This window comes from Rhincodon typus, chromosome 21 (genome assembly GCF_021869965.1).
Source record: "Rhincodon typus isolate 14 chromosome 21, sRhiTyp1.1, whole genome shotgun sequence".
Classification (NCBI taxonomy): domain Eukaryota; kingdom Metazoa; phylum Chordata; class Chondrichthyes; order Orectolobiformes; family Rhincodontidae; genus Rhincodon; species Rhincodon typus.
This window is the reverse complement of record NC_063352.1, coordinates 33,065,297-33,086,654: the sequence shown is the minus strand read 5'-3', so window position 1 is coordinate 33,086,654 and position 21,358 is coordinate 33,065,297. Positions and strand designations below refer to the sequence as shown.

Here is a 21,358-nt window from a genome sequence, read left to right as displayed (position 1 = left end):
TTCTCTACTATACATTCTTTTTACAGAAGTTTTTTTTTCCCCATTCGTGTACAATTATAAAAACAAAAATACATGAACTTTAGAGAGGGGATAAATTGAGGGTGGAGAGATTCAGGGAGAGAATTCCAGAGCTTGGGGTTCTGACAGTGGAAGATATGACCACCAATGCTGGAACGCTTAAAATCAGAGATGCATAAAAGGGAAAATTAGTGAATCTTGAGTGGGATTTTGATATGGGAAAGGATAGATTCTGGAAGGTGCAGCAAAATCCCCAAGGAAAGGAAGTCAATTTGAAATGTCAGTTTGTAATGGGCCTAAAACAAAAGGCTGAGCAGCATATCTTCTTAGTAGTTTCACTTTATTCGTACAATGTGCCAGAAGTTTGCCAAACCAGTGCAAAATATCACTGAATTTTAAGTACAAATTAAATCCAGAATAAATTTGGCTTTCATGATCTTTTGCACTCATTCAAAAAACATCACTCTAGATTTTGGTCCCATCTACGAAACATGCCACAACTACAAACTGAATTAATCCCAATAAAATTTAAAGTGTTCAATTTGTCTCCTCACATTATAGCTATGTTTCAAAAGCTAAGTTTATTTTATTTAGAAAAGGAAGTGACATCAAATTAATGAAATTTATTTGTTATTTTGCACTATATTAAATCAGTCTATGGACAACGATTAAAAATGCTCATCTTTAGTAAGTTAGCTCCATTAATCAAACCATACCAATGTTCCCAGCCCTTAAGCAGTGAGGGCAATGGCGAGAAATATGGGAAAATATGGCAAGATTTTAAATCTCAACATTGAGGATTTAAAAAGTTTGAATTTTTCCATTAAGGCTTCAACACAGAGTTCTGAATTTCAATAACTGCCGGCAATTTCCTTATTTCCATGCATTTGTATCTCGTTACTAGCTCATCTCACCTCAATCTGCTTCATCCCCTCAGAGCTTCACTTCAAAGCTCAGAAATGCGCTCCTGTCAAGGCACTTTGCACACAAAGACAAACAAATGCATCTACAGAAGATGCATCTTATGGCTTTTGTTTTCATTTCTTAGCACTCTGAAGTACTTGCAGGCTGCTAGTCCCTGGCTATAAAAAAAAAAAGCTGTGTAATCTACAGAGGGCAGGAAGGATTAGTAGTTGTGGAGGATGGGATGGATGAGGGCTCCTAATTGGAAATGCTGCATGTAATGTTGAGAAATGCAGTTCAGGAGGTGCAATGGCAGAGTTAGAGAAAGTGTGAGATATGAAGAGAAGGTGGTGGCACTTACCCTTTTGGAGCACAGAGCACTTTTTCCCTGCAGACCTGTGCATTCCATATGACCCTGGATACAGTGCTGACCACAATCACCATGGGCAAGCCAGCTGCCTTTGGTGCCTTGGCCTATTGAGTTGTCTGACAGGTAGGGGATAGCCCTCCCTCTCAACCTCACTATCCATCAGAATCCCCAGGGTGCCAACCTCCCTTTAATGAGATGTTTCAGTTTACTAAGAGGATTGTGTGTGAGCCAACTCCTGGCTTGCAGCATCTGAAATAGTCTGCAGCTTGGCTTTAAATATGGCACCAAAGGTTGGTATACTGAAACATCTCAGCATCAGTGGGAATTTTGTCTCTCCTGTTGCGTGATTGCATGGGAAGGATGCCAGAGATGCAGGCTGCATAATGAATGAGGTGAGAAAAGTCACTGTAATCCACGACGGGACACTTGTTATGAAACTCCAAGAATAATGGCCTTAAAAGTTCTTTTTTAAAGATTTTTTCATGATTATGTTCTGACTTTCAGCAGATTTTATGTTCAGCAATACGCAAATAGATTAGTTCAGATATTTGGACGGTGAAATATTTTCTCAAAACGAGCTAACTTTGAAACAGTTTTGCACCCAAAAAAGAAACTGCACTCCAGTACGTAGTGTGAATGAATTCAACAAACATATAGGTGAGATGAGCTTACCATGGAGAGGTTTGCATAGAAAACTGACATGATCAAGGAAGAAACTACAGAGACAGTTGAACAAGTGGTCAGACCTCATTGTAATAAATAGGTCTTAACATTTTTATCTCAAATGTGTTTATCAGTGGTAAGCACTCCAACAACACATTCATGGTCAGATTCATATTCCACAGTAACAAATTGTAATCTGTAATTGCAAGATTTTTTCTGTTTCATGCAGGTGAATACAACCACAAAAAGAACTTTAACCTCTTTTCTATCCTTTTCATAAAAGTTCAATATGCTTTAATCAGATCGCAGCTGAACTTTGCATATACATCATCAAGCATTTTCAGATGTAACACAATTACAAGATGCTGGTCATTCCTTTCAACAAAAAAAAACAAAAAGGATGGCGTCAATCCTGAAAGAACTTTTAGTTAAGTAATGATGGACCTGTTGACAAGATATTGGGCATGAAAATCATCCTTGAAAAACTAAGAGGAATTTGATCATTGCCTTTCTCTTCTTAGATCTGAGTTTGAAACAAATTCATATGGTCAGTATTTCTGATGTCTATTGGTGTTACAGCTATAGAAGGACTCTTGGTAATCTAAACCCAGAGTCTGCAGGATATCCAAGATTTGGTAATTTCACCCAGAAGTCATAAGGTTGGCGGCTGGCTTGGAGGATGAACTATCACATTATTAAGCTAGGGGAAGAAATGCCCTTCCGAGGTTGGAGCGAAGACACTTTGTACAAGAATAAGAGCATTATCTCTGCAGCTGACTATCCATCTTTGATTTGGGAAACCAAAAGGAATGTATCAAAATTTGAATTTTTAAGTTCATGAATGTGAACAATTTTAAAAGGGAAATATTCAAGCTAGGCAAACTTGTTTCCCCCAACAGAAAATAAAAGTCATACTTGCATGAGCTCAATGTTACTTTAAAACTTTAGTCAAAAAAAAGTCCATTGTTCTAAGTCTAAAATTTTGTCTGTTGTACAGTTTTACCTTTATATTTATTCATTTGTTATTATATTAATGGTTCAGACATTAAGATTATGAAATAGAACTTAAATTAATGATGACATACAAGTCACTACCTAAGCAATAAAAACTTATTAGCTATCCAAATGCCATTTTGTTAAAACTCAATTGTTTACTTGAAGCACTATTTAGAATTTTAGTTGCCCCTCCAGTGTTACTGACATCTGTAGCTTGAAGTCCAGCTATTGTTGTTCACTAATATAATGCAAAAAATGAGAGAAACTTAATGATCTAAAATAAAAGCAACATGTGCATATCAGCATTTTATGATCAGAACTTATGGAAGAACAATACAACACTAAAATACTGAAAACCCTCAATCAAATCTCACTTTATTGTTAGCCAATTTATGTTCTGGTACAGAAGTCAAAATTCTTTTTTTAAAAAAAATCATTCCTGTTACCTCTCTTTTTTTAAAAAGCTGATTGAATAAATTAAAGAGAGATATTCTTATGCAAATAGTACCTAATTAACAAAGTGTACAGAAATTACATTGCACTCAGTTTCATGATTGGAACTATATAACCACCTGTGTGAATGCAAAGCAATCTCAGGGGCCTACCAATGTAAAAAGGACAGTATACCTCAGGAACAAAGAAACTAAGCACTACGACCCTTCTGCCAGAATTTAGTCTTCCACTGACTGCAGTACAACTCCACCTTCATGCAAAGGCACATTTAAATATGTCATATCTTATTATTAAATGTCTTGGGGAGATACCAATTTCATACTTTCACGTTTGGAGATAGCAGGTTTTCCTATTTATGGTTGAACATTAGAAATCAGCAGACAGGAAAGCTTTGCTCTATGCTTAGAGCTCCCCTGTAGCTGACCTCTGGCAAGACAGTCAGTACTATATTACTAATTAGCTGACTTCAGAGATACCATACTGAAACCTGCAGCTACAGCAGCATCTTATTATGCTCACTCAGGCATAGTGAATTGTTAATGAAGAGATCAACTTGAACTTGCATATTTGTAAAATACCCTGGATGCTTCCCCCAATTCACAACCCTTCCTAAACATCACAGTCAGAATAGCACAATTTCTTGAAGTAGAGTTCAGATTCTGGTTCGACTAACCATGTGGGAGCAGCTTCAAAATTGTATTTGCATTATTCTTTCCACGTACCATGATCCAGACAGAATAGCAGGAAACTGTGCAAGGCATTTGTCTGTTCAGCTTAAAACATATATTAATATAACACCATACAATTTTAACTTTTACCAAGTTACAGTGCAAACAAGTTAATTCTGGCACAATATGGCAACCCTCCAGAAAATATCCTGGTGCACAAGGTTCCATTTACGTGAAGTGCAACAAAATGCTGACTGAATAAAATGTTTTAACCAGAATTATAAAACGTTAAAACACCAGTGCATCTCCATTTCTGAACAAAGGCACAAGATGAAATCACGTATGTGCCATTTCAAGTTCCTCGAGCTGCCCTTTATGCAAACGATATCGGGCAAGATCTTTTCTGGTAACAATTCCAATTACCTACAAGAAAAATGATAAATTATTGGTATTAAATCATGGCTGTTCTACACTAAGTTTGATTTAATTAAAGTTAAAATAGCTGGATTTCTGTCACAAAGTTTATCTCAAGTCCTTCAATTAAATTCAATTAGATATTATAAGCAGCTTTTACAAAAGATATTTTACAAAATTGTTTAGCAAACTCCAGGTTCCTAAGGAATCATTACTTTCTTCCCTGATAATTGTAGTTCACACCCTAGACAAATCCACATGTGCTCCAATGCTCATCACTCTCATAAGCTTCAGGGCTGCTCGAGTTTAGGGCATTCTCCTATTTCCCAAAATCTAACGGCTACTTATAAAATTTAGAATGTGAGGTGTAATATTATTAACCAGCTTGTGACCAGAACTGCATATTAGTGTTTTTACCTATGTGATGCTTTAATATTTTAGATGCAAATTGAAAACATTTGGCGAAAAGGGCCTTAATGTGAATTGATAAGGTGCTTTATTTCTTGGCATTTCTGGGCAGGAGATGCAATGGGTTGTGGGACGGGTACAAGAGTCTGGTCTGATCACATTTGGAATACTGTGAGCAGTTTCTGGCCCATATTTAATGAAGGACGAGCTGGCCTTGGAGGAGGGTCCAGAGTAGGTTTACAACAGCTATGCCAGGAATGAAGGACTTGTCATATGAGGAGCATTTGAGGACTCTGGGTCTGTACTCAATAGAGTTCAGAAGGATGAGGGGAGCTCATTGAAACTTACTGAATACTGAGAGGCCTGGGCAGAGTTGACATGGAGATGTTGTCTTCAGTAGTAGAAGAGACTAGGACCTGAGGGCACAGCCTCAGAGTGAAGAGACAACCCTTTAGAACTGAGACGAGGAGGAATTTCTTCAGCCGGACATGGTGAATCTGTGGAATTCGTTGCTGCAAAAAGGCTGTGGAGGCCAAGTCATTGAGACAGATAAGTTCTTACTAGTAAAGGGATCAAATTTTACGGGGAGAAAGCAGGAGAAAGGGGGCTGAGAAACATATCAGCCATGATTAAACATTGGAGCAGACTCAATGGGCCAAATGGTCTGATACAGCTGCATCAGTCTTCTGGGTGGAGAGAGGAGATTTGAGAAAGAAGTTCATGACAAGTGGTCGTGACTTAAATTCCCCGCCTACAAGGGTAGCAGAAGTGGAAACATTAATTTCAAAAGGCAACTGGATAGGCACTCGGGAGAAACACTTTCTGGACTATGAAGATAAAGTTTGGAGATGGGGACGACTGGATCGCTCCAGAGAGATATGCTGAATGGTTTCCTTCTGTCCTGTTCAGTCTATTGGCTCTATGGCAAGAGAAGAGTTAGATCAAATTCTCTTCACTCAAATGGTAGTTTGCTTCCATAAATGATATAAAATATAGAACGTCTAACACTTTGACAAGCCGTGGGTCTTAAGAGTAGAAAATTCACTGCTTGACAAAGTATTACATATTCTATATTTTCTCACTTGGCTGAAATAAAACTCTCCTATACTCTTACATGTGCCTCCTCAGTCTACCAAATGACATGCTCACAGCTTTCCATTTATAATAGTTTATGCTTTCACAGCCTTATCTGCACTTTGCTACTTGCTTTCACTGTTTGTTTTCCCCCAAGTATCTCCTTCTGTTTAGAGCCATAAAACATAGTTCTGGCAAAGACCCATTGCAGATAGATTCCAAATAAAATAAGTGAGAGACAGGATAGCTAATTATTTATAAGCCAATCTTTGAAATCAACATGAATTCCAATATTAATTAATTTTAAGCTCAGTACTTTCTTCTTTAGTAAATTTATATTAAGCCATTTTGTTTAAAAATATTTAAATTCAATTTTTTTCACATATTTTCTGCAGAAGAATATTCAAAAATCCCTAAAACAGACACTTTCCATAATTTTTCTTTTAAATTACTCACCCCATTAGAGCCATCACATATCACGACATGCCTCAAGCCAAGAGCACGAAACAATCTAAAGACTCTAGGAAGAGATGCCTCCTTTAAAAAAAAGCAAATAATCGATTTGAAAATTTAAACAAAAAAAACTTGGACCTGCCTGCAGCTACTTATCCTAATTCAAAAATGATGGCAAGATTACTTGGCTCAAAGAACAGTGTACGGCAAATGGGTTCTGATTCTTCCGGAAGGGAAGTTATGCAAGGGACAACATCTGGGAAGATATGGTAAATCAAGGCGTAGAGCAAAGCAAGAAAGAAAAACATTAAAATGGGAAATGATAAACAGCCGATAGAAGAAAAGGATTGAGAGTACAAATTTGAATGTAAGTTAGCAGGTTTGGCAGCATCTGTGGAGAGAGAAACAGAGTTTGAGTCCAAAATCTCTAAGAGTTCTAAGAAAGAGTGTTTGAGCTCAAAGTGTTAATGATGTTTCTCCGCTGCCAGACATGTTGAGTTTCTCCAGCATTTTGTTTTTATGTCTGAAGTTGGTGTTTGACTCCTTCATGTATATTCAGTAGATATAACCTAATCAGCAGATCTACTTAACTATTATTTTGTCTATTTTTAGTACCACCGCCAGGATTCTTGCACTTTTTCTTTATTGTTTATCAGAGTGTTTTGTTTCTTTTAAAAAAAGGACATTTTCCTTCCATTATTTATTTTTCAACTATGGTCCTACACATACTCAAAATCCTTTAATGTTATAACCTAGTGTATTTTCATAAAGTATTTAATGTGAAAAGACTTCCAATTAATCTAAAAGTAACTGGCCTCTTTATTTAAGGAAGAATGTCAATGCACTTGGGGCTGTTCAGGGGAAGCTCACTAAATTGATACTTAGAATAAGTGACTTGTCTTTTGAGGACAGGTTGGACAGACTGGCCTGGTCTCGTTTCCAATGGAGTTTAGAAGAGGGAGAAGTAACTTGACTGAAGGTTATAAAATCCTGAAGGGTCTTGACAAAACAGATGTGGAATGAATGTTTTCTCTTGTGGCCCTGTTTTAAAATTAGAGGTAGCCCTTTTAGATCAGAGTTGAGGAAAAATTATTTCTCATGTAACTTTGGACCTTTGTCTCAGAAGGTGGAGGAGGCAGGATCACTAAATATTTAAAGCAGAGGTGGATTGATTTCCTTCCTTAACAAGGATCTTCCGTTATTGGGGATACATGGGAATGTGAAACACACAGACCCAGCCATCATTTTATTGAATGGTGGGGTAGTCTCAAGGGACTGAATGCTCTCCTACTCCTCCTTTTTCCATTCTGCTATGCTTGTATTTGCCATAACGCAAAAGCTGAATTTAATTTGCTCCATTACTCTCATTTGCCAAACATTGTATGTATGCCAACTTTAAAATAACATCAAAATTATTAAAACTATAAAAAAAATTGAACGTATACATTGACTGATCAACCAGACAACACTATTTCAAATCACTTTACCCCAGGGACACTATAAGGAGTTGGGTTCATGAATTCGGTCAAGTCCATTGTACAATTTCGCTCATCTTGTGATACATGAATAGACTGGATTGGTGGGAATCGCGGGTAAGCATCTCTGAAGTCTTTAAGTTGAAGTTTCTTCTGCGTGAGGTTTGAGCTTGCCCTTTCCACAAAAACCTGAAATAATAAAAACAATTTGAACAGAGAGAAAATTTGTTTTCAAAAATAAATGCTGAAACATTTGTGTCACCAATAATTTGCTCCCTTCAAAATTAAGAAAGGAATTGGAAGAAAATAATTTTATCTTAAAACTGGATGCCCAGAATTTCCCAAAACGTTTCAGTATAACTACTGTTGTTCTGATCATTTTTGTGCATAAATTGTTTGGGCTGGTTTATGCCAAAACATCATTATGCACAATTTTCTTCATTCATTCAGACGAAGTACATTTGAGTAACCGAGGTGTGTGTTAAACAAGTGATATCAATATGCATCTCTCTTGGATAAATGGCTGACATATGAAAAGAAATGCATTTAAACATTTCAATAAGCCTTTCAGATGTTCTATCTCAACTCTCTCATAGAACATACAGCAGAGAGAAACTAGTCCATGCTGAGCAAAAATTAATTAGCTGATCGGACTTGCATGAATTCTAACACACAGCATTGTAAGGGCCTTAATTTTAGTATTTTGATGGATTCAGGTGGCTGGCATTTGGCTTTTTTGTTCACCTCAAAATTTAAAATTCATTCTAAAATAAATAATTTGTTATAGTCTACGTGCATAGTGCACCGCATCATAAAAACAGCGGGAAAACTTTCATGGAAGTTGACAACAACTTCAGTCCTCCTGTTCAAATAAAAAAAAGATTATGCTTTCTTCAAAATCAGTTATCTAAGCATTGCACAATTAATACAATGCTGCATATTTAATTCAGAAATATACACTTTTGAAACACAAGTACATTGTACGACTTAAAACAAAATGCACCATACTCAACGATTTTCTCTTCAGCAATCTTGATAGATCTGTATATATCCAGCACTTCATTTTTATTTCAGGTTAGCAATATTTGTCTTTTCCTCTCTATTTGAAAGATTACCTTGTGTTTCAGAAGGACAATTAACTGTGATCGTAATATTAAGCCACATAGTCTTCCAACGTTATCACCATCAGGCTGAAAAATAAAAGGCATTTAATAATTATATAGTTATGACAGGAAACTATAATTACTGCATCACAAACAGAAATTATATACTCAACCAGATACTTTAGTTTGCTGTCCAATTTTGTTATGGCTTAAAAGAAGAAATTAGTCTAATAAAGTTTAATGAAAACAATGCCAAATTTAGTCTGGAATATTCTATTTTGGTAGAATGAACAAAGGTTCAGAAAATATAGTTGCAAAATTAGAAGTAAAACATAAAAGTATTAAGCTGCACTACAGCTGACTGTATATGGACAGAATTAAGTAAAATGAGAGAAAGTGGAGTAACAAAAGTAGTCAGTGAGTCAATCAGACCCTGGGGTGCAACACATTTTCCATTCCAAATTTTTCAATTCTCTGAATTGAATATCCAGATGCCCCGTGAACTGTAAACAAAGTTAACAGAATACCAAAAACCCCAAGTGATTCAGTAACATTTGCTACGTCAACAGATTGTACCCTGGAATAGTTGATCTTACTTTGATTCACGGGTAAGTGAAGTGAATTGTTATTTTTAACTAAGACACCAAACCAAATCAAATACCTTTTGCTCAGAGGAGGAAAGGGAAAAGGTCAAACAATTATACTAGTTACTCCATTCAGTATCCCTGAAATCTCTCTCAAAACATGCGTTTAGCTGAATGCTGTTCTTTTAACTAAGAATATTATAAAAGGTTTGGAGTACAAAGCAAAAAAGAGGAAGAAAGTGCAGTTGATTTTAAATATTTATGATGCGTTTAAAATAATTAATAAAGATGGATTATAGATAGCTTCCAGTCAATCACAGCTTAAAGGAGGACTCTTCTGGTGGCTCAAGCAGGTTAAATATTTTGCACTTTGGGTCAAAAGAGCAGAACAGAGTTCAGTTTGAGCTCTAGCTTTTGCTGAGACAAGTACACTCAACTAAACAACAATGAAGAACACAACTTGCCTCAGCAGCCATGGATGAAAGAGATGGGGGAAACAAAGCATAGACTTGTGTACCAATGTAGATGGATAATCTACAACACAATATCCAACTCAACTTTTGGTGTCCTCAAATCAAAAATGGCTTCCAATACTCATTTGCCAGTGCTTGCAAAGATATATGGATAAGGCACTCGGGATTAGGGGAAGCCACTTGATGCCTCAATCATACTTCAACTGGAAATAATTTCTACTGAGAAAGGGCAAGGGAAATGTAAGAAAACTGATGAAGAAACTTTGTGGAGTCACAGGAAAAAGAAACACAAAAATTTGACATCAGACGCTCCCATATCTCTCAAAACTGAAAGAGTTTCTGTTCCATTGTACTTAGGTTCTTCTTGTGTGCAAAAAAATAAAAACTATCATGCTAAACAGTGAGTAAAATGCAATCAATCATTGTGGAGATCACTGCATGTAAGGAACTGCATAAGCTCCAGGCAGGTCTGCGTGTTTTGAACAATTTCGTCAAACTAATCTCAATTTGACTGCACTGAGTTAATGGAACATGACAAAATAAAACCACTAGTTAAACATTTTAGAATTAATGGTCAACATCGTAAATTCTACTCTATGGATATTAACCACCCAAATCTCTAGTTAAAAACATACCTCATGATTCTCATCTACCACTGGAAATCCATTATGATTAGCTGATGTGTCACTCAGAATATCCACTATGCGTCCAACCTTCTCAAGTTTTTTGAAACAAGTTACTGGGTAACTCATTACTTCACTAAAATTGAAACAAAGTATTTGTTTTTAAAATATACTTTGACCATATTATCTTCATCTACACAACATGCCTTAATACATGCACAAAAATGCAACAAACTAATTTCTCTCCTGTGCTAGAGATCACAACTTTACAGTGCATAACAAAACTGAAATAAAGAAATAATTTGAATTCAAGTGAAAAATTGATATTCATAATTTTCTTAAAATGTGTTTAATTCGGGGCAAAAATAGTTCTCTGATAGAAACACAATCAAGAATGCAAACAGATAGTAAGAACTGCAGATGCTGGAGTCGGAGGTAACACAGTGTACACAGCAGGCCAGGCAGCATCAGAGGAGCAGGAAAGCTGATGTTTCGGGTTGGGACCCTTCTTCAATTTTCCTGCTCCTCTGATGCTGCCTGGCCTGCTGTGTTCCTCCAGCTCCACAAGAACGCAAAGCACTCTACTTACAATTCATGAAAAGTTTAAATGGAGTAAACAAAAGAAACTGAGCAAATCTAGAAGTCAGCTATTGCATTTTCTGCAGTATTTTGGCTCTAGCTAGTTATTTAGCTGGTTAAGCAGTTTTAATGCAAGTTTTAAGCAGCAGATTTACTGTTGAGGAGATGGTAGCCAACATACAATGATTTAAAATGATTGGCAAAAGAACTAGCCATGTCCTGACAAAAATAACTTGTTGACACAACATGGTTAGGATTTGGTATGTACTGCACAATTGATTCGATAGCAGCCTTCAAAAAGAGAGTTGGATATGTACATGGAGGAAATAATTGCAGGAATATCAGGATAGAACATAGGAGTGTGACGAGTTAGATAACTTTACCAAAAAGCGAAGACGACGTCATGGGCCAAATAGCCTCCTTTGGGCTTCACTACTCTTTGCTATTCAGAGAGATTCAGGAATACAATTTCTTTATTTGTGTGCTTTCAACTAGGCCAGCATTGTATGTGTTGTGTGTTATGCGACCGATGAAACTAAATTCCACGTCAGGTACATGAGATTTCAGATTTTTATTGACGTTTTGAGAAATTGTACCTTATGGTCAGATTTTTCCATAAAATCCAAACCAAGTGGCCTTGGTAATAATTCTTCTCTATGTGCACCATAGCTTTAATGTAAAGGATACAGCAATCAGTTTTGCTCCAAAACAGATTTATAGTCACCCTTTCCTCATTAGCAAGGATGGAATTGTAACAAAAATTGAACAGCATTTCAGATTTAATCTTATCTACTGGGATTAATTTAAGTATTGTGTATAATAAGCACAGAGCAGTACTCTAACTCTGGCAGACATATTACAACCGAGACAAACATTGTAACTCATCCATGCTGCTCTTCTAAGTAATAATGAACTGCAGCCATATTATGCACTGAAATCATGCTGCTCCTTCACTTCGTGCATTGAGTTAGCCAAGAGATTTTCTAAAGCATTTTGTATCTTAACAAGCATGTTATTTAGTTGAAGCAGTTTTAATGGAATTCATAAGCAAAAAATTTACTGCTGAATTTCCTAGGTTTTCCCTATAAGAAGTGGATATGTGATTGTTTGGTAACAGAGAACACGAGTATCACTGAAGAAAAAAAAATGTGAAAGCTTTTGCCTTGTACTCATCAGGGCAAACTGCAAGAAATAAAAACGTAAAAGGAAAAATCATTTATCCTGTATAAGGGGAGTATTGATTGTTTGGCAAGTGGAGTCTGTTAAGAGGGACTTTTGCAATAGAGAATGAACCTGTTAGAGATGATTGACAGTTAATGGTCAAGCTTTATTTACTCTATAAACAAGGCAGGTTAGAATCTGATTGGTCAGGGTTGAATTTTTGTTCAGATACCCAGATGTTATCCAACCAAGATATGTGTGATATAGGGATGGTATTTCCATTGTGTTGTAAAATGCAAAATACAATTTTCATAAACATCAAATAGATTTAGATGCTTATTTAATGTGAAAGATAAAATGCGTTCAGTTTTGTAACCCTAAATTGGGATACAATAACAATCTTAACAGCAAAACAAAATGTGCCAAGTAATAAAACTTTGAAAAGCTCTATAATAAGTTATACTGTAGATTCGTGAAATCAAATCATGCATCCAAATAGTTACCTAAGTATTATTACATTTGATGATATTGCATCATATCCCAGCCAGCCAAAAGCCAAGTATATTCTTCCACAAACCCTCTTACTCACCCCACATCCACAGAAAGTACGTGCCTACAAATCAGATACTTATAATGACACAGAAAAAAACTAATGTGCAAAACACAATGTGCGCAAACAAAATGGGAGCTTGGATTTGTGAATAATTATTAAATTTGCAAAATCTGTTTGATTTGAGATTTAAATTAAATTTTATTTTGCCAACATATTTTCAAATTCAGAGTAGGAATGAATATGGAACAAAACCAGATTTGCAGCAGCTGTACTTCAGGGTCAGGACAGAGTCATATTAACAGAACTCAGCTTGACCACATGGTAGATTCTTGACATGACAAAACCATTAACAACAAAACAAAGAGCATGCCTGCCTTTTTATTTAAAAATTGCATTTTCAAAAACTACATCACAATTAGTTGCTCCTGTCATTTCAATAGCAGGAATTTGGAAAAAATGTTCTTCTGAATATAGGAATTTCATGTTACCCCACCAATGTGATGTAATCCAAAACTGGCAAGAGGAAGTAGGTTTGAAATGAAGAGCAGCGGGGGGTTGTCATTATAAAACCATAATCAATTGGCATGTCTCTTAATTTACAACACAGGAGAAATATCAACTATACTGAACATAATTACAGTTCTTACCGTGCAGTTAAAGCATGAGATTTTTCAGGAGGTTCCCAGCCAAGGAATGGTACACTTTGCAGCTTAATATGAATGTCATACAGTCCCTAAAAGCAAAAACAATTTCCTATTAAAATTTAAGACTTTTGTACTCCTATATTCTGCTTCATATTGATCTAGCACAAATTTAGATTAATCAATAATGACTGAATATGTTACTAAAGGATATTGATCATTGCACCCCTCCACAGTTGACCACAGACCCCAACACATACTTCAAAAAGGTAATCTTTTGCAACCTTTAATCCCCAAGGCATTGAAGAGAATGGGCAAATGTGACTTTTGTTTGTTCAGTCTTCCATTATTTTACTACTTTAGTGCATCTTCAGCAAAGACCTTAGTAACAGGGAATGAGTTCTTCAAATGTGTGTCTTAAAGTATAAAAAATGAAAAATCTTTATTTAAACAGCAGTAAACCCAACGTCAATGGATTCAACAATAAATCAGCAACCAAGTTTCCAAAAAAAAAAGCAGAGAAGAGAAACTACTGACTAAATTTAATAGAAACTTAAAAAAAATAGTCAACGGCTATTTGGCCCTTTGAGCCTACTCCACCATTTAACATGATCATGGCTGATCATTCAACTCAGTAACTTGTTTCCGATTTTTCTCCATATCCTTTTAGCCTTTGAGCCCCTAGAACACTAACTCGTTCTTGAAAATATTCAATAGTTTGACCACAGCCACTTTCCATTGCATTTCAAAGTTCAATCATTCCCACAAGCAGCAACAATGTACAACTTAACTAATTATAAAAGTTAAATGGAAAATCATGGTGCAATAATTAGGAAACTGAAGCAAGCTTATAATTCTAAGCCTTCTGATACTTGCTTAACACAAAAATTATTGTGTTTATTTAAGGATCCCAAAGTCTCTGACCTGAATTAAAAGTTTATAGACTTCAGACCATTCATATGTACTTACCTGAATGGCTACCCAAGAAAAGTTAGACAAGAAAGTTCCAATCTAACACTGGGCATTGGGACTCCCCAAAGTCTGACAAATGAAAGTCAGTCTTTTTTCTATGTGTTCTTTTGAAACAATTGAACAAAAAGCTCCATGAAGAAATGCTTTAAAAACAAAGTCAGAAGTGACACAACACCAGGTTACAGTCCAAAAAGTTTACTTGAAATCACAAGCTTTCGGAACACTGATGAAGGAGCAGCGCTACAAAAACTTCTAATTTCACATAAACTTGTTGGACTATAACCTGGTTATGTCATTTCTGATTTTGTGCAGCCCATCCAACACCGGCACCTCCACATCACGTCTTTAAAAACAGGCACAGAATGATTTTACGATCCTGTTGTTTTTCAGTTGGTGACTCTCGCAAGTGGTCTCGGAGTCTTAAGGTTTGGAGTATGCCTGTGCAACCCACTATCCAACTAGGAGAGTTTTGCCAATGGTGGCAACAAAATTCCTTGTGAACTGAAGGATGTAATTTTACTTTAACCAAATTACTTATTGGAATGCAAATGAAAAACCATTTGACAGGTCACTGGAAATATTTTTGCCTTACTTACTCTCCCAAAAGATAATCAGGTCAGAAATGCAGATACTCTCTGATGATTGCAGTGCTTGGGGCTGTTGTGGTGCAGTGGTAGTGTCCCCATCTCTAGACCATGAAGCCTGGAGCATCTGCTCCAGAGATCTGTAATCATGTCTCTGAACAGGTTGATTAAAAATATCTGCTGAGTGTTCTGCACCATTTACAATCTCTCTGTGCTAAAGGCCTGGACTGATAATTAGCAAGTAACATCTGTGCCACACATCTCCAACAAGAGCGGGTATTACCATCTCTCTTGATGTTCAATGACTTTGGTCTCACCTTTGCTGAATCCCTAACTAACATCATCCTGGCAATTATCATTGACCAGCAATTAAAATTGGACCAGACATATAAATACTGTGGCTTGAAAAACAGTTAAATGGCTGGAGATGCTGCAGCTCCCAACTCCGAAAGACCATTTACTATGTACCAGGTGCAAGTCAGGAGCGTAATGGATGCTCTCCACTAGCTGGGATGAATGCAATCCAACAAACATTCAAGGAGCTTGACAGTATCCAAGACACAGCAGGTTGCTTGTTCTGCACCCCACCTTAAGCATTCAGTCTGACCCAATGGACAATAGTAGCAGTGGGTATCATCAACCAAGATGCATTGTCAAGGCTCCTTCGACAGTACCTTACAAACTTGTGATGTCTTTCGCTTGGTAGATCAAGGGCAGCAGACACATGGAAAAACTAACATCTGCAAGATCATCCACAATCACCATCCTGGCATCATCTCTGGGTCAAGATCCTGGAATTTCTTCCCAAACAGTATTATGGTTGCACCTAGACCACATTCTCAGCTCAACGGCAATTAGGGTTGGGCAATAAATGCTCACCTTATCAGGGATTGCTCACATCCCAACAAATAAAAGAACTTTTATCAAATCTCCTTAACCTTCTGTGTTTGAAGGAGTTCATTTCCAGTTTCCTCATGTAACTGAATATACTTGGTACTATTCCGGTAAATCTCTTCTGCAATCTAAGTGTGTATTTTTGTTCTTTTAAATGCCTTCTGTAGAAAATTTGTTCAAAATCCTTACAATATTTATAGCAATCTTCAGGTATTGAATGATAGTCATTTATCATACTGGTTTACAGTCATAGAGCTGTATAACATGGAAGCTGACCCTTAAGTCCAACTTATCCGTGCTGACCAGATATCCCAAGTAATCTAGTTCCATTTGCCAGCATTTTGCCCATATCCCTCTAAACCTTTCCTATTCATGTACCCATCTAGATGCCTTTTAAATGTTGTAATTGTACCAGTCGTCACCATGTTCTCTGGCAGCTCATTCCATATATACGTCACCCTCTGCATGAAAAAGTTGCCCCTTAGGTGCCTTTTAAATATTTCCCTGTTCACCTTAAACCTATGTCTTCTCATTTTGGACTCCCCCACCCTGGGGAAAAGACCTTATCTATTTACCGTATCCACACCCCTCATGATTTTATATACCTCTGTAAGGTCACCCCTCAGCCTCAACACTCCAGGGAAAATATTGCCAGCCTATTCAGCCTCTCCTTCAAACCCTTCAACCCAGGTAATATCCTCGTAAATCTTTTCTGAACCCTTTCAAGTTTCACAACTTCCTTCCTATAGCAGGGAGACCAAAATTGCTCGCAGTATTCCAAAGGTGGCCCAACCAATTTCCTACACAGCTGCAACATAACCTCCCAAATCCTATACTCACTGTATTGACCAATAAAGGCAAGCATACCAAACGCCTTCTTCACAATCCTATCTACCTGCGACTCCATTTTCAAGTGAATGAACTTTAACCTGCGCTCCAAGGTCTCTCTGTTCAGCAACTGTCCCCAGGACCTTACCATTAAGGTGTATAAGTCCTGCCAGGATTTGCCTTTCCAAAATGCAGCACCTCACATTTTTCTCAAACACTGTCTGCCACCTTTCAGCCCACTGGCCCATCTGATCAAGATCCCGTTTGTATTAGGAGGTAACCTTCTTCGCCGTCCACTATACCTCCAATTTTGGTATCAACTGCAAACTTAGTAAACGTACCTCCTACGTTCACGTCCAAATGTGGAAAAGCAGTGGACCCAGCACCGATCCTTATGGCACACCACTGGTCACAAGCATCCCTCCACCACTGCCACCCTCTGTCTTCTACCTTCAAATCAGTTCTGTATCCAAATGAACATAGAACAGAGAACAGTACAGCACAGTACAGGCCCTTAGGCCCACGATGTCATGCTGAACTTTTACCCTAATGCTAAGGTCTATCTAACCTCCACCGCTACCTTATACTATCATCCGTATGCCTATCTAATAGTCGCTTAAATGCCCCTAATGAGGCCGATTCCACTACCCTCTCCGGCAATGCATTCCATGCCCCTACCACTCTCTGAGTAAAGAACCTACCTCTGACGTCTCCCCGATATCTACCTCCTTTCACTTTAAAACTGTCCCCTCGTAATAGCTACCTCCACCCTAGGAAAAAGTCTCTGGGTGTCTACTCTATCTATATCTCTGATCATGGCTAGAGTTCTCCCCATATTCCATTTGATCTAACCTTGCTAACCAATCTGTCATGAGGAAACTTGTCAAAAGCATGACTGAAGTCCATATAGATCACATCCACTGCTCTGCCCTCATCCATCCGGTTACTTCTTCAAAAAAAACTCAAGATAGTGAGACATGATTTCCCATGCACAAAGCCATATCGACTATCCCTAATCAGTCCTTACGTTTCCAAATACATGTGAATCCTGTCCCTCAGGATTCCTTCCAACAAACTGCCCACCATCCAGGCCAGGCTTACCCGTTTATACTTCCGTGGCTTTTCCATACCATTTTTCTTAAATAGTGGCACCACATTAGCCAATCTGTCTTCCAGCACCTCACCTGTGGCTATCAATGATACAACTATCTCAGCAAGGGCCACAGCAATCACTTCCCTAGCTTCCCACAGAGTTCTAGGGCACACGTGATCAGGTCCTGGGAACTTATCCACCTTTGTGTTCCAAGCCGTCCAGCACCTCTCTTTATACAATGAAAATTAATAATAAATGGTTAGCTAGTATGGACTTGTCAAGCTAGCTTTAGCAGTCAGATGGATCGAATTAGTTAGCTAACACATCTTGCTAAATTTAAGTAAAAATGCTACTTGTAAAATATCTACTAGGTTTTTTTTAGTATTTAGTAATCATTCTTGATTCACAAATAAAACTTCCATCAACAGAAGTTGCTGGAAAAGCTCAGCAGGTCTGGCAGTATCTGTGAAGAGAAATCAGTGTTATCGTTTTGGGTCCCGTGACCCTTCCTCAGAACCCAGTAGTCGTCACAGGACCCGAAATGATAACTCTGATTTCTCTTCACAGATGCTGCCAGACCTGCTGAGCTTTTCCAGCAACTTCTGTTTTTGTTTCTGATTTAGAGCATCCGCAATTCTTCTGGTTTTTACAATTGCAATCATGTTTTGTTGTACCCATGTATAAATGAAGATGACCTTAGGGGTTTATAAAATCATTAGGGGTACAGACAGGGTTAATGGTTGGTGTCTTTTCCCTAGATTGGGGGATTTCAAGACTGGGGGGGCATATGTTTAGGGTGAGAAGAGAGAGATTAAAAAAAAAGACGAGGAGCAACTTTTTTATTTTTTACACAGAGTACGATTCGCATGTGGATTCAACTTCTTGAGGAAGTGGTGGATGTGAGCACAATTGCAAGTTTTAAAAGATACTTAGGTAAGTGCATGAATAGGAAAGGTTTGGAGGGATATGGGTCAGAAGCAGGCAGGTGTGACTAGTTTAGTTTGGGATTATATTTGGCGCGGACCGGTTGGACTGAAGGGTCTGTTGCCATGCTGTATGACTTTAAAAAAATCCAACCACTGACCAAGACATTGCCAAATGTGTTGTTATAATGATAAAAAGTGTACAGCAAGCTGAGCTAAGCTGCTGTGATTTATCAAGCACTTAAAGACTAAGCTGTGAATCCTGTTAACAGAGAGACATTCTTGTTCTCAAAACAGACACCAATTTAAGATAGGTATGGCATTTCCGAATGTGGTATTGATTTACATGCACTTGTAATACTGGGATCAGTACTGAATCCAAACTAATCCCCAAGTACAATTCAACACTTGACATATTTAGTCAATAAAGGATTGATTGCTCTCAGATTATATTGCAAAACAGAAACTCTTTTCCATTGGGAGATAGTAAGAACTGCATTTGCTGGAGTCAGAGATAACACAGTGTGGAGCTGGAGGAATATACTTTTCCATTGGTTTGTGTTTATTGTGTTTATAGTTTAAAATAAATCACATCAATTTTTAAATGTTCATATCCCAATCTTTAAACGGTAAACATTCCTTTGAAGCAGTATAAATAAAAAGTTCTCTTATTTGTGGTCATATATACTGCATCACTATTTATTCAACCGGGAAAAGTCAAGACCAGTTCTAATTTAGTCAGATTTTGAAGACATGGATTATATTTCACTCAATTGCCTCTACAAGGAGAATTGTTTTGCTCGTAAGGATAAAAAAAGTAACAACGGAATAATTGAAGGCTTAAACCAGGTGATCTGAGAAGAGCAAATTTTTCAAAGTTGCAAAGCTGGAATGATACAAATATGGTCAAACAGGATACCATGGTTGAAAACAGACTGGTTTAGTCCCAGATTGTAGAATCATACAGTGCAAAAGAGGCTCTTTGGCCCAACAAGCTTTCACTGACAAAACAATACTCTAGATCTACACTGGTCCCACTTTCCAGCACTTGGTTTCATAGCCTTGAAAGTTATGACATTGAGTACTCATCCAAGTACGTTTTAACAGTGAAGATTTTGCATCAACAACCCTCCCAGACAATGCATTCAAGAACCCCACCACCGTCCAGGCAAAGAAAGATTTCCTCAAATCTAAACCTTGCAGCCTTTCATCTGAAATTACAGCCCCTTGCTACTGATCCTTCAACAAAGGGGAACAGCTGCTTCCCATCCATCTTGTCCATGCTCCTCAAACTTATATACTTCAATCAAATCCCCTTTAGGCTCTCTTCTCAAAAGAAAACAAGCCAAGTTCATCCAGTCTCTTTTCATGGCTAAACTACTCCATCTTAGGCAACATCCTGGTGAATCTCTTCTGCATTCTCTCCAATAAAATCACATCCTTCCATGACCAGAAATACATATAGTACTCCAGCTGTGACTTAACTGTAGGCAGGAAAAGAAATGGTGTTAGCAGATCCTAGCTGTCAGAGCATGAGACAACTTATCTATCTATCTGGTTTCCTTAAGTCCCTGAATTCACATTTCAGAGAAAATGGGAAACGCAACAAACTATGCTAACAATTAGAACAGTGATATAATGCCTTTAACATAATAAAATATCCCAAGATCTCAATAGGACCATCACAAAACAAATAATGATACTGAGACACAGATAAGATATTTAGCCAGATGACTAAAAGCTTGGCCAAACAGCCATACTAAAGAAAGAAAATGAAGTAGAGCTAGGAAGAGGTATGGAAGAAATTTACTAACAAAGATGACAATTTTAAAATCAAATGTTGCTTGATTAACAGCCATGTATAGGGATGATAGTGGAGCAGGACTTGTTCAAAGCAGAGTTACTAATTAATTTTCTTCCCACAAAGCTCATTTTTCTACGCAAACCCAAAGATCAATTTAAGGGTTTTATGAAAATAATTGAAATAAATGAACAGGTACCTCAATACAGAAGTCCCCAACTATTTTGGCAGTCATCAGCACCACCATGACGGGAAGACCATATGTCACATTTCCAGTTGCCTCCACAATTATAACCGTCAGGCTCAGTGTCATTCGTACAATACCTCCTACCAATGAAAAAAGTGATAAAAGGGACAGACCATAAACTCAATTACATATGATAAAGTGACAGTCAATAAGCATATGCATACATAAAAGTATTCTTACTTGCTTCTAATTCTCTCATGAGGTCAATGTGATACTGTAAATTTAGATTTTTCAAAAACATAGTAGTAACACATTTTGTGATATCACAATATCATAAGACCCAAGTTGAGCATAATGAAAGAAACCTCTTCAGAGTTAAAGAAGTTTAACTGTTAATAATTTCCTTTCTCCCCTTTCATAATTAATCAGTGTTTAGGTTCCACAATGCTAGGTCTTTCTATACT

General features: G+C 37.3%; 1 protein-coding gene across 1 annotated transcript in view; it reads right to left on the bottom strand.

The window, feature by feature from the left end:
- Positions 1 to 2,022: 2,022 nt before the first annotated feature.
- Positions 2,023 to 21,358, bottom strand: part of clcn7 (chloride channel 7) — a 68,304-nt gene continuing 48,968 nt past the window's right edge. The window contains exons 19-25 of the mRNA XM_048609381.1: positions 20,907 to 21,034; positions 13,619 to 13,704; positions 10,691 to 10,814; positions 9,011 to 9,085; positions 7,908 to 8,084; positions 6,424 to 6,504; positions 2,023 to 4,494 (exon numbers count right to left, since the gene is read on the bottom strand). Coding sequence (XP_048465338.1) covers positions 4,408 to 4,494; positions 6,424 to 6,504; positions 7,908 to 8,084; positions 9,011 to 9,085; positions 10,691 to 10,814; positions 13,619 to 13,704; positions 20,907 to 21,034 — 758 coding nt within the window. The 3' untranslated portion in view covers positions 2,023 to 4,407. The remainder of the gene's footprint in view (positions 4,495 to 6,423; positions 6,505 to 7,907; positions 8,085 to 9,010; positions 9,086 to 10,690; positions 10,815 to 13,618; positions 13,705 to 20,906; positions 21,035 to 21,358) is intronic.